Genomic DNA, 14,711 nt, shown 5'->3' with positions numbered 1-14,711 from the left:
TCACATTTACACACTTTTATAGTTGTTTTATTTTGTTTCTTAATTTATTTAAACTGCACAAAACATTTGCCTCATGATATGAAGTTTGAAAGTTGGAATGGTACCTGTTGTTTTATGTTAAATACAAATCAATTTTCTGTGCCAAGATATATTAACCGTTACCCGGGCATTCTCTAAGTAAATATATTTCCATTTTGTATATATATGCACATTTATATATAGATATATATATAAATAAATATGTATATAAATAAATTAAATTTAAACAGTACAATGTTGAATAAGGAGTGAAAAGGCTCGATAACTAAAAAGTTAACTTATAAATTTGCCTAAAGTTATATTTGCTACCTATAAGTTCTAACACCCTACAACTAACACAAGTGAAAGTTGTTCACGTTGAAGAACAATCTAGCATTCTCATCAGAAATGATTGTTTAAAAAAACCCTAGAGGTTCTCTTGTTTATCGCAGTTAATGGGGACCAGAACCTCGCGATGAGAAAAATCCACCAAGTATTGTCAATTATACTGATGTATGTACATGTACATGTGTATATATGTACAGTAAATATACTCCTTGCCTTTATCATATCTAACAGTCATTTTCTATTAACCATAACCATCTTCATTTTTTATGTTCATTAGACAATTTGAGAGTCGATGTTGTTTAAGAGGCATGATTTAAGGTGCCACAAGCACTTTACTTTTAAATTTCACAAAACCCAACAAGAAAACAGTGAACGGCGGACAACTGCTTCCACAATAATGCTTGCGAACGAAATTAAAGTATTTTAGGCTTTAATTTTATTTGTTGAATAATTTTTACCAAGGGAAGTACTCAAGCCGCATCAGCTAAACCTGGAAGTAGCGAGGGTAGACGGTACATCAAAACCAGTTACATTACTCAATAAACAAACTCCAAATCAATATATAAAAAAGCATGATGACAGCAATAAATTGTGGGAGCCTTCAACAATAATAGAATCTCTGTAGCATCTAGGAGTTACGTTACCTCAGTTGCAGCTGGTACAGCCTCATCAGTAGCCCGTGTGCCAGCAGTAGGTGCGGAAGGTGTGGAACCAGTTCGAGGTCTTCTTGAGAGCATAGGCTTGAGTTGTATCTTGGCTCTTCTGCGGCCTGAGACAATGAAATATGTTAGGGACAACGAGAAGCTAATCCAGCAAATCAACAGCCGAGTGGATTGCATAAAAGAGCAGGGGTGAGCTGAGTGGATTGTATAAGGAAACAGGGGTAAGGGTAGCCATTCTTCATTAGCCTGTCAATTAATGCACGCCACTCCAGCTCAAAATCACCAAGGGTGCTAATGGATTCACTAAAGGCTGGTTCACACTATATTGTGGTTTGTCAGCATTTTCCTTTCGACGTTCATCGTCGATTATGTGAACTATGAAACAATGGCATCGACGAAGCAAGTTTGTAAGAAGGAATGTTTGCAGCTGTCAAACTTTCCCGATATTTCACCGAGCATCGACGACCGCCTCTGAAATGTAATCCATTTCAGTGACGGTAGTTCAAGGTCGCCGATAGCCGATATGACCGTTGCTGCGGGACTAGTAATTGATTTCGGTCATTAAAAAACAAAGAGGCTTTTTCGTGAAAATTTAAAAAGAAAAATGTGAACTACGTCACTGATGCAAACATGGATGTGTTTGTGATAGTGTGAACACTGTTATCATCGAAAATCACCGAAGTATTGTGTAATCAACGCTGAGATATGACGATATAGTGTGAACCAGCCTTAAAGGTGGACGATGGAACAACATATCAAAAAGATAAATCTGTTGTATAATGAGGTTCGCAATACGTATATGTTTGGAAACTTGGAGTTGTCTTCCACACGCCGCTTTTAGTAATGTGACGGACGCAGTGATTACTCTATCAAAGCGGTGTGACAATACAAAAACTTTAAGAATACACTAAATGAATTTGTTTTAAGAGAAAGGTTTGATTACTGTAGCGTAAAAACATTGAAGCATCTATAAAAATCTGAGCCACAGTTTTCACGATGCATTGCAATGCATGCGCATATGGATCGTTAAGCGGTCCTCCCTGATTTCATCCGTTATCATGAACACCAATTAAAGCCAAAACTACCATAATTCGCCATAAACTGTAAAGAGCACGTAACCAGAACCTGATCGCCTTACATACCAAGTACCCGCCACAAGTAGAAATCTAACGCAGCCCAAAGGCTATTATTATCATTCACTAAGTACTAGTAACCTGGCCAGTGCCAGAGTGCTATGAGAGATCGTCAGGTGTGCTGATGAAACACAGAGAATAAGTATGTACACAATTATTCTGAAGCACCAGAAGGACGTCGATGGGTGCAGGTGTTCGGGTGTTAGTTTACGATGCTAAATGGCACGAGTTTGAATCCCATACAGTTCTAGATTTTTTCCTAATCTCCAGATGGGCACGGATCTTATTATAGTAAAGACTATTAGTTAGACTATGTTCTCTACTAATACTAGCTGTCCACATAAACATACCAGCTTTACTTTTCAGTTCTTTACAGCAGAAGCGCATGATATAGTAATAATAAAATATATACCTTTTGTCATAACTTCCACGGTTACACACGTAAAACTAATAGCAGAAATAAACCCACTGATTCTTGGACAATAAAAATACACTCGCTACTTTTAAGCCTGTCCATCGATTTGCTGACTATCAAGCACAACTTTCAACTGACCAGGGCAAAATTCTTGTTGGCCTTCAAAAATCTGGCTAATTCAGAGTTTTAATATTAACACTTCAAAATTTACAGTCAAACATGGATAACTCAAACTTTATGGGACCGAGTGGAAGTGTTCGAGTTATCAGAGCGTTTAATTTATCAGAGCACTGTCACAAGTACATGTATTTATTTATTAGTAGATACATGTACATATACAAACTATAACATAAATCAAAAGCATAAATGGCTTGTTTCAAATTAAATGCTTCTAATGTAAAGTTTAAAATTTTTTTATCAATAACTATAGAGATTTTTCTATCACTTGAGATTGGTTTGTTGTTTGAGGTGATGTTATTGCCAGGACATTTTTTAGATTAAAATTGGCAAAACTTGATCGCCGTTGAAATGCTCAGAAGAAAAGACATCTTTTTCTTTTGAGCGTTTTAACCAAGATAAATTTTGCCGATTTTTCTTGGTTTATGCGAAGGATACCTCACAATTCCTTGCTTCCGAAGGGCCATCGCTAAGCGGATGTTTGGTAAAAATCAAATTTCACCAAACCTTTAGAAAAGTCGTTGACAAAAATATTATGCCGATGATGGTAATACCGACGCCTATGAACTACGAAAAGTTGAGGTCTACCTCTATGGCTTGGAATAAAGTGATTTTCTAAAGCGATGACCGTCTCGGTAGCCGTTGGGCAAAAAACTGTTCGAGTTAACGAAGTTGAGGTCGAGTTATCTAAAGCAGTTTATCATTATGCGGGAACGGACAAACGAAACCGTTCGAGTTAACCATGTGTTCGAGCTATTCGAGGGCGAGTTATCCATGTTTGACTGTTCTAGCGTGTTGAAAAATTCACTTCAGCCTTCACAATAACGCCAAGAACCACTGTAGAATACAGACATTTAGGGCAGGAGAGCCATTTGTTGCAAACGTGTAGGAACAGCCTATAGTTAATTAATCAGATATACGATCTAGTAAACAGATGCTTGTTCAGTTAACAGCAACAGGAAATTTTCAAGGACAATGCACGAGAAAAGTTGTGCATATAAACTTTTTCTAGCCATTCCAGTGTCTACTTTTATTACCAAGATACCCTTGAAGGTGTATCTGAGCTCTAGTCTACTAGTAAAACAATTACTTAGCACTTGAAGGTCTCTAGAGTTGGCAAATGCAAGTAATCTAATCCTATAATCTGTGCTTGTCCTAATTATACACAGGAAATGACCATCACGTTGGATATAGATATTCCTTTATAACATCTAGCCTTTTTATTTACTATATAATGTTTACTAAGCATTTATGAACTCTCGCAGTGATGACTATAGCAACAAGGCCAAGTGTCAAGGTTGGTAGCATGAGTACATTCCTCTAACGATTTCGGTATTCATCTCTTGCTAGATGAACAACTAAACTGGTGCTCAATGACTTCAATCTTCAGGATTCCAGGTATGTGTGACAACATATTGAAACATTGTTGAACGGAGAACATTGTAAGCATTTATTTAGTCCAACAAGTATTCATAAACTTGAAGTTATCTTCTACCTGTCGCTTTCAGCAAACTGCGATTGATAAGGTAATCCCGTGTTCCTAGAAAACGAATCTGATAAGAATATTTTGATCGAGTTTGTTGTAAGCCAAGTGTTTGTTTATCATGGCCCACAAACATCAAATTACTCACCAAGACTTCAAGTTATTGGTTTAAGGATCAACTCACACAAAATTGTAATAAGATAATTATAATAATTATCAGAAATTATCGGTATTTTCTACCATTTGCGATTGTTTGAGGTGATCAGACAGCCAGGATGCTTCAATATTGAAATCGACAAAACTTGAACGCGGTAAAAACACTCAGACCAAGCAAGCATGTGATTATGATGTCTATAGTTGCAAAGAGACCGGCAGAATAGAGATGTGTAACTTTGCAGCTTGAACGAAATATTTGATATTTACAATAGCAACGATAAAATCGAGAAATGTCGTTTTGCACGTATTTTCCTTCTGAGTGTTTTAACCGCGATCAAGTTTGGTCGATTTTTATCTTAAAACACCTTGGTAGTCTGATTACCTAAAACATCAAAAACAGTCGCAAATGATAGAAAAATACTAACAATTTAACAAAATTTTGTGTAAGTTAATCTTTAACGATGCATTCAACAGACATGCCTTTGTATAGCATCGGTGTGCTGCTGTCTGACTCGGCTATCAGATTAACTCGTGTACCCTAATCAAACTGAAACGGCTTCAATTCTGGCACATTTGTGAAGGGCACTGTTGTTACTTCAATGACGACTGAACGAATCAACTGTAACATTTTTATCTTAAGTAGAAGTGTTTGTCATAAAGTAAGCGCTTGCTTATTGATGTCAAGAAAAAGTTAAAAAGATCTTTGACCAGAGAATTAAGAATTTATTGTAGTATATGGTTATGCAGACAAAGAATCTTACTCAGAGGTGCTATCACGTACGTACAGATGTGTATTTCAGTTATATAAAAACTACTGTAGCCATCCTAAAATTGTGAGCCTATTTCTGTACATCTAAGCGCAACGAATCCCAAATCACCCAACTAGGACACAGCCATATGCATCCTATGACAGCAAGTATAACTTCACAGACAGCAGCTGGTCACAATGCCACCAAGACACACTGCATCTCCGGGTTACAATTATCCTGCTATACGATTTTTTTTGCCTTATGATGTGGAACATGATGCTTTTTTACCCCATCACACAACATTATTTGCTACACATAAAATCTCTCTCAAAAATAAAATTTGGCAGTTGGTTTGCTGAATACGCCGGAATAACAAGGATGCCGCTATGATATTTGCCGAAATCCCACTTATAATACCTGAAAGAGATACGACACTGGCTCTTTTCAGGCCATAATCATTAGCTACAGACCTATTTATACATCTTAGAAATCATCGAACGAAAGTTGAAAGCATCAAAAATCTATGGTTGAAAAAATCTCACAGACATTTCACTCACAACGTTTAGTACCAAATCAATCTTTCACCCATTATATTACATAATCCAGTTATATTTTAAAATTGATCACCAACAGCCTTGTTCCATATATATTAAACAGAGAAGTTCCTTCAATAGCGAACTTATCATTGTCAACAACAATCAACGACGCAAAAACTCTATTCACCGCTAATGAAGTCAGCCAAAAGACAAGAAACAAGTAAAATTATTTTTAACAAACATGGCAAGTCATTTTCCGATGTGACTGAGTGAACATATAATACTTCAGCAATAAGACCACGCGCAGAATTCTTGAGACTTCACTAATACGACCGTGTTTCCAAGATGCGGTTAATATGCAAACTTGCATCATCAACAAGATAGACACGGCAGCAACTCGCAAGCCAAGCGAGTTTTGTTACCCTCAAATTTTTGGAATGTTTTATGCTAGCCAAAGATGGAAACAACACTTGTGAATGATGCGAAGAAAAATGCCGCATAAGTAACTCTATTTTAAAAGTTGAGTTAGTTGGTTGATATGAAAAGATTCACCACGTCTTACTCTGTTGTGTTGTAGGTGCCAAATATGTGGGAAGGTGATTACAAGCTATTAAAAGCTCAAAAACGAACAGAAATCGCAGCCACACGAGACCGCCGTAGTTTGGATTTTCTTTCCAAAACGGCTCGATTGTGACGTAGATGTGAGAGATGGTTTCTGTTTACACTTTCATGCAGCCTTAATCGTCGAAAAATTTTCACAAGTATACTTCACGCATTCAATAAAACTATGTCTATTGTTCTTATGCGTCTGTTTTATCGTAATTTTAATGCTGTCACTTTCAGCACTGATATCTTATAACCTACCGTGAAAATTCGTTTAATTTTTTAGCCTTAGCTCGAAGGAGTACATATCATTGTCTGATAAACATGACGAGCCTGTTGGTCACCTGTGATAATCGAAAAGTGCTGCAGAAATTATTTGCGAAGTATTGGGTCACATGATCAGATCACGACTTGCGGATTAGACCAAGCCGAAACAAAACTGTAAAGTAGCGAGCATCTATATTTGATACGGGGTCTTCGGTAAAACCCGAAGTGTTTGCCATAAACTAGTACTACAATAAGTTTTATATTGAGCCTTTTATTGGTCTTTCAATTCACGTGAGAACATCACGTGACAAGACGATAACCAAATCTCATGACTACGTAAGAGAAATAAAGAGATTCCAATCTACGGCGGCTTTCCGTTTTTGAGCTTTTAAGAGCTTGTAATCACATTTCAACATATTTGGCACTTACACCATAACCGAGTAAGACATGGTGAATCTTTTGATACCAAATAACTGTAATGTGAATTTTGTGGCAAGTCAACCTTTAAAGATTTCTACGCTTCAGCAAGAAAGCATGTTGATAAGTGAGACATGTGTCCACCTTTACAACTTCTGACATACAGTTTCTTGTCTTTTTTTAACAAAGCGCCTGTGTTAGTGAGCAACACGCGAATGTCCATTAAAACACTAATAGCACGGTAACTCAACGCGGGCACAACTCCAAATCTGCAGCATCAACACAATGAGAACAGTGATAATGCGCTGGGGTTGGCATTGTTGACTTAGTGCTTAAAGCTTTGAACAAAGGGAGACACTTGAAATGCTATTGTATTAAGATAGACAATGTTATAGACTTCTTAAGCATTAAATAGCCATAATACCATAAGTATAACCAACAGACTCTTTGTTAGAAGCAGTGTTAAGGACAGAATTAATTCTTCTAAGGCTTATTATTTACTATATTATTCACCTAATATGAATATTTCTCATGATGTATGTCACCGGTGATGTAATCAATGACTACACCTTATCAAATTCAAATGTGCAGTAAAACCGTCATTAGAATGACAATGCTATGGACCAGCATTGCGCTTGAAAATCTACTATAATAAGAGCCGTGGTCATCTGTTTATCTAAAGCGATGGGTAAAGGTTGAGAAAAAAAGATTACCCCGTATGGGGTTCGAACTCATGACATTTGGCTTGATAGCCCGGCACTTACAACTGGGCTAATCTTCCGCAATCCAGCATATCAAAATAGCCTAATTGTGCATACATTATTTACTTCCGACGATCTCTTACAGCAAACTAAACAGACAGTATCGACAAAAATAGATCAATACTACAGCTGTGATGCCATTTTGAAAATTGATGCCGCCATGAAAGAAAATCGGTCAAGAAACTTCGCAAAGCTTTACGTGAAGCAATATAAATTTCAGATAGCAAATTTTTTATTATGAAAGATAAAACAGAGAAATGACTGAAACAAACTAAAATCTTTGTCATTCTGCATTTGACTACCAGCCTTGACATTTGATCTTGTTATTATCACTGCGTTCATTCATAAACGGTTAGGAAACAAACTGATGCAAAAGACTAGATGTTATAGAATGTTATGGACATAAGACACAAATATTGTCATTGTAGGTTTTAGCAAACAACCTTTTACTTCCTTTTGTATCCATCCACCCCTCTTTTACTACCAGCAACGCACAGCCTTATGCATCCACCCCTGTACTACTGCCTGAAACAACCTACTCATGCGCATACTATCGGCAATGCCTAGTGTTATATAGCCACTCCAACCTTCATGGTCAAGGAAAATGGTGGGGAGCTAATAATCCCAAATATAAAATAAGTTTGTAGATGCTCACTTTCAGCAGGTTTCTCACTGGATCCATCATCTGGAGTATTTGATAAGGGCTCAGCATCTGGAGGAGCTGTGTTGGGTTGGTCTGCAGCTCCAATAGCCTTTGCTTGTTCTTTCTCTGGATAATTTTAGTTTCCTAATTAGACATTCTTGAATAGCTAATTTCGAGTTTTTGACAATTTAAAATTTTTCTCCACTAGAAGGTTGTTTTAAATTTTAATCAGTTATTTTACAATTAAGAATTTGTTGTCTATGCAATAGACGTCCCAATAACGTAAGACTCCCTCCACTTAACATAAGAAACTCATGTAAAGTTTTTGCGTTGTAATGTATAGGAAATTCCATGTAAACTTTCAAGCGGTGCAAGTTCTCAAATTCGATAACGAGCCCCATAGTTAGCCTTAAAATATTGTTTTCTCACTTGCCAGAATTGCGAGAGAAAATGACATACAAGGGTATTAGTACCCTTGCAGTCTTGTGTGCCATGAGAGATTGTCAAGTGAGCCGATAAAACGCAGAGAATAAGTAACGGCACAATTATTCAGCAAGGTCAAGGTGGTCGGTTGATGCAGGTGTTAGAGCCGGTCTAAAAATCTGAATGTACTAAGTTGGGAGTCTCTTCAAAAGCTAACAATTATCCAAACCTCTAATCCCAACTATCTAACTCTATTTGAGATCTTGGAACAGAGATTAAGCAACTTACATGTATTTGACTGTTTATATGCCACATAAATCCATATAATGTACACGTTGAAGGTATCTCAATGCATATTTATTAAAAGATCTTGGACAAGTTGGAGTTAAGTTAGCAGATTTATCGCATCCAAAAGGTTTAATACCACTCCACCCGAAAAAGAGGACAAAATATGGGCCACATTCGCTTCAGCCGTGAAGGGCTAAATTTACCTTCCCAAAATCCGGACAAACCATTTAAAAAACACAACACCAGCTTCTTATTTGAACGCCAACTCCAATTGACTGCCACTATAGAGGAAGGGTTGAAAAATAAAGCACCATGGCGTTCAGTTAGATGTTTTACGGTACATGTATTCTACTGTTCATATAAGCCTACAACATAAAATACGTATTCTGAAAAGGGTTGCTTTCATTGTACAAGTGTCTACTGCACCGATATCTTGAATTGTCCGGTGAAAGCGCATACCAAACTGGTGGCATTCAGTACACCCAGCAAGGTTAAAAACCACTGCCCTAGCCCATGTGTATCAACCACCTTACGGCTGTCAACAATACCTAGCCCTGTATAGCCCTTCCATCTTGGTCAAGGAACATGATTAAAAAACAAATAGTATAAAATAAGCGTGCGGATGCTCACTTTCAGCAGGTTTCTCACCCGATCCACCATCTGGAGTATTTAGTGATCGCTGACCATCCGGAGAATCGGGAGAAGGAGTTGACGTGGGCTTATCTGTAGCATCAATAACCTTCACTTGTTCTTTAGCTATAGAATAGAAAAACTGCAACTGAATGGTCACAAACTTTCAAAGAAGTACGCTGGTAGACTGATGAGATACAATGAGTAAACAACTCCTCATTCCTTTTTCTATCAAGCGAATTGCCATGAAAACCAAAAGAAATGATGCTCAATCAACTGACTACTAATCTTCTAATTTCAGACACAAGAATAGTAATTCAAAATGGCATTGAAATCGCAAATAGATATTTTTCATAAATAAAAAGCTACTAATAATAAAAGCAGTAGAAAGCTAGCGGATGACTAGCTATTTGCTGCATAACAGACGAACGTTGGTGAAAGCAAGAAATGTGTTTAGCGGATTCGCCTGTAATTTATCTACCAAACAACGAAATAATTATCATGCAAATCGCCTATCATTATATCATATAATTGAAAGTGATCAGGTCGGGGCAAACTCAAATGAATGCTTATATTGAACTACTCTTTCAAAGACCTTTTCTCCAAACATGACCCACAGGAGTCGTACGTGTAGGGAATTCAAAAGCTGAAAGTTTGTAAGCCTGGATACTTTGTTGAGGAGGTTGTAAGATCATCTAAGTTCTAATTTAGGTTTTGATACTAGGTAAGGTGCTAAGCAATTAATCAATAGATCAACATGTATTTTCATTTCTATAACTTTGACTTGTATCATAAAAGGTGCAACAAAACTTTATCATCTATATAAATCTCAAAGTTGGTCGTCATGTGTCGTCCTTAGGTGGCTGTCAAGCTATAGCGATTAAATACTAGCAATGAAAATTCGCTACGCAGAAGATTTGATTTCCGAACCTCCCATTCAGGAGGCGACAAGCTAACCCATTAGGCTAAGCCAGATGCAATAGATTCGTTGGGAACTATGAGTCATTATCTGGGATGAAATAGGCATCGTGACTTTGCATCACGAGCAATGGCACTGAAGCTTGCTCTCACGGCTCTTATTAATAAGTTTAGCAATAGCTATACTAGCTTACTCAAATTAGCCAATGGCAACTACATAACCTACTACTGTTTATAAGATGGTTGTTAATACCCGTGCAACACCGGATATTCTGCTAGTCTTTACTATATAATAAGAGCAGTATCCATCAGTCCTAAGACATGGTTGGAAAAAACATTGCACCATTCGGGATTTGAACCACAACATACAGCTTTCCTACCTGCGCCAATCATTCACCTTCCATCATGTTAGAATCATTGTGCACATACTTAGTCTTTGCGATATATTGACACACTTATTGATCTCGTGCGGCGCAACAGACTTTCAAAATACTAGCAGAAATAATAGTTATGATAATGCTCACAAATAGGGTCAAATATTGGAACCTTTTGAGCTCCAGAATTTTTTGCATATCTATGCATGCCAGATAAAAAAAAACTAAAATTTACTGTTTCAGAGAGGCTTCTTCTGTTAGCCTAGGAAAGATGTTTTGGTGTTCAGACTGCGACCCTCATGTTGCAGGATGCATCAGGATAGACGCATGCTTGAAGTATCTCAGCAGGCTGACCACCAAAAGTGTCACTCTCTCTTTAACTACTGCTTGATTAAGGCCAATATCTCGGATCACTAGTTCATTTGAGTCAGCTGAATACATATACTAACAGCCGTTAGGCCTACCAATGCAATAATTGGGCCTTGACTTCTAAGCTCCACACAAACCACAAAGGTTGAACCAACCAACAATGTGTCAGATAAGCTTTGAGTTTATCTCTCAGTGAATTCAGCTTAGTGACAGAGGTAAAAGAAACATTTTTTTGAGGAAATATTTTACCGTTAGGTAATGTTGGAATTACTTCAGATGTTTGAGGCTGAGGATCCTTCTCAGAGGCTTGTGTAACCTCCTTTGCAGCATTCTCTTCCCGACTGGCAACACGGCTGGGTCTACCCAAGTTAGGTCGGGCCGCAATTCTTGAACGCCGCCCAGACATCAGTGTATAACCAGACGGATTTCAAGCAGTATTCTGACATTCACTATAAAAATATTAAGCAGCTTGTCTATTATGTAAAGAAAAGTACTTTTCAACGGTCTCCGTGGTTTCTGGAATTCACACATTAACACATCCAAACAACAATGATGCAAAGGTTATTCGAGAATTTGTGTGAATTTTCAGGAGCGCTTGGAGCCAAAATACATCAATGTTTTGACGGCACTTGAACAATCAGATCATCAATATTCTTATCGATATCAAGTGTGTCAGCAAAATAGCAGCAAGCAATAAAAATAAATTCCAAAATAAAATTAATTAAATGTCAACATCCCACATGAAACACAAACCTATAGATTCCAAAGTGGCCAAAGGACAGTGCACCGATCTGACAACAGACATCGGAATTTTCATTTGGTCACTCATTTTTGCGTGATGCACTCGGCCCAAACTATTTTGTCACCAAATCTATACATGCTACGATTTCATTTCAATTGTTGGTGTCCACAAATAAGCATCAACAAGCACAGACTTTAAACAGGCATCTATTACTAATTTCTCATTCAAGATCAGTATTTGATAGTAGAAAAATCTCAAATTAAAAATTGCCCATAAAACAGTAGCATTTCAAATAGTTTACAAAACAGATTTACCCACATAAACTTCTCAAATGGCCTCTCAATAATAGCATATCGATAGCAAAAATGTTACTATCGATATGCTATTCGAGAAAAGTGAGTTCAATATAGGATATGGTTAAAGATTACTAACTGTACGACTTTTTTTGATCAAATACTGCTGGAGTTATGCTCTAATGGCTGATTTCCATCCTGAAATAGATTTATTACTCATTATATTGCAACGATAACAAGTTAGAATTAATCTTGCTAGACGCAATAGCTATCTATGAGTTCATGATGACAAAGAGTTTTTTATTTGTGACTTGAGTCAATCAGCTTCGATGGCAAAATGTGTATTTTACTCTTCAGACAAAAAATGATTTAAGTTTTTAAACAAAGTTTAAATATAAACTGATACAACTAAGTTAGTCAACATCCTTAGCCAACACTATTGAAAATATGTGTGTAGGCCATTCTAAAGCCTACTTGACACCGATGTAAAGATAAAACTTCGGAAATTATTTACAAGTTGTATGTAAATGGATTGCAACAATTTACATACATTATGTGCTTCCCGACAGCATCATATATCTGAAACAGCTTATTTAATTTTGGCATATAACTTCGCACACAGCAAAAAAGAAACATAGAAATACTTCCTATTGTTTTAAACAAACAAAATAGAAACACAAAACTATACGCCCTAGAATACATTGTTTAAATCATGCAACTGAAAGATAGCTATATCACTGAACAGAAAATCAAATCGTTATTGAGTATCTCAAATCTGAAAGCAGTGAAAAACACTCGTCAGATCACCAAACGTCGACCAGGCGACAAGTATCATTCGTGGTTCACTCAAACATTTGTATTTCGCGAGGATTCGTAATGAAGGTGGATCATGTAGCAAACGAACCACTAACGGCTCTGGATGAATTTGCAATTTTATGAAACGGTTAAGGTACTCTAATACTGTTATCCAAAGATCGTCACCCTCTCTCCCAATATTAGCATACACGATTTAATTGGTGATCTACACAGGTTGATCATCATAGTAAAATGCGGATAATTACTCGTTTCATTTCAGTGAGAAAATGGAAGAACAAATAGGGAGAAAGAAAACAATATTTATTTCATTTATCTTAGTAATAATATTGTAAAACCCACGAGCGTAATGGATCACTCCATTAAATATATACACAGGTAGTATGCACACAATGACGACTCTATACTGTAATCATTGATTATTTAAAATAATATAGGTTTGATACATCCAGTTCAAAACAAGTAAAAGCACTACAGGTGTATTAGTAAAAATATTGCCTCAAAAATAAAAGCCGCATGCACACCGTAGGTGTATTAGGCCTACGACTAATTGTTAAATGCTAATACTCAGCTAAGGCATACCTAACAAACTCAGTAATTGACGAGTAATAATAAATTATCATATAATGTGTGTAAACTACGTCCTAACCGATGAGATGATGGAGAGCAAATAGAGCCAAACTGTTGGATATCCTTCAGACAAGCTTCGTATTACACCACGCATACAGCATGTCAAATATTGACCAATTATGACGAAGATATTGCGGTGATGGACCAATTGGTTATTTTAACTTCCGGTTAGCTTGTTGCGCGTCGCTACGATAAGCAAATAAGTCGTTTTGAAGCACATATATGATCCAGGGCGAACTGACTAAAAAAGTGAACGTGTCGTTCGACAAGCTTGTCAGAGAATAGAGAGTGTACACAACTCCGCGTTTGAGTATATTGCGTAAAAAGCGACGGGTCTCAGTCTTAAGATTTCGACCGTTGAGCATTTAAACATTTTGCTATCATTGTATATTCTAGCGGTTTGAGTACAAAGAGTTATGTTATGCCACTTTTGAAGCCTACGCAAGCTGATTAATGATAAAATAAGTAATAAATTGTTTTGCCATATTTCTGATTTCTAGACTTCAATAGGATTACAGAGGTTTTCCTTCCTTGTTTATCCTCTAAACCCTTTTGATGCAGAAGGCGATTATCTAATTGGTGGTCTTTACTGAAATGCTTAACAATAAAACATAGTAGATTACTTCAGACTTAAAGGAACATAAACGGCATGAAAAAGCTGCATGGAAAATTTTAAAAGAGGGTGTTAACCTTGTCTAAGTTCCCTAGTGGTTTCCCAGAGGTTATACTCTCTGTTATTCATCCCTAAGAGCTAGTCTGAAATGTTATAAAAGGCACCCTTTCCACTGACTTACACATTTATATAAAACTACCCCTTATCACTTTATCACCACAGACTAATTGCCCCCTTTTTTGGCTCATGA

General features: G+C 36.9%; 1 protein-coding gene across 1 annotated transcript in view; it reads right to left on the bottom strand.

Annotated features, from left to right (window-relative positions):
* LOC137398622 (transcription factor TFIIIB component B'' homolog) overlaps window positions 1–13,968 on the bottom strand; it is a 50,645-nt gene extending 36,677 nt beyond the window's left edge. Inside the window, exons 1-5 of the mRNA XM_068084790.1 lie at window positions 13,868–13,968; window positions 11,620–11,819; window positions 9,710–9,835; window positions 8,381–8,494; window positions 1,011–1,135 (exon numbers count right to left, since the gene is read on the bottom strand). Of these exons, the coding sequence (XP_067940891.1) occupies window positions 1,011–1,135; window positions 8,381–8,494; window positions 9,710–9,835; window positions 11,620–11,776 (522 nt within the window). The 5' untranslated portion in view covers window positions 11,777–11,819; window positions 13,868–13,968. The remainder of the gene's footprint in view (window positions 1–1,010; window positions 1,136–8,380; window positions 8,495–9,709; window positions 9,836–11,619; window positions 11,820–13,867) is intronic.
* Window positions 13,969–14,711: the final 743 nt, after the last annotated feature.

Source organism: Watersipora subatra, chromosome 6 (assembly GCF_963576615.1).
Source record: "Watersipora subatra chromosome 6, tzWatSuba1.1, whole genome shotgun sequence".
Lineage (NCBI taxonomy): Eukaryota > Metazoa > Bryozoa > Gymnolaemata > Cheilostomatida > Watersiporidae > Watersipora > Watersipora subatra.
Note: the sequence above shows the minus strand (reverse complement) of the source record. Positions and strands in the feature narration are given on the sequence as shown.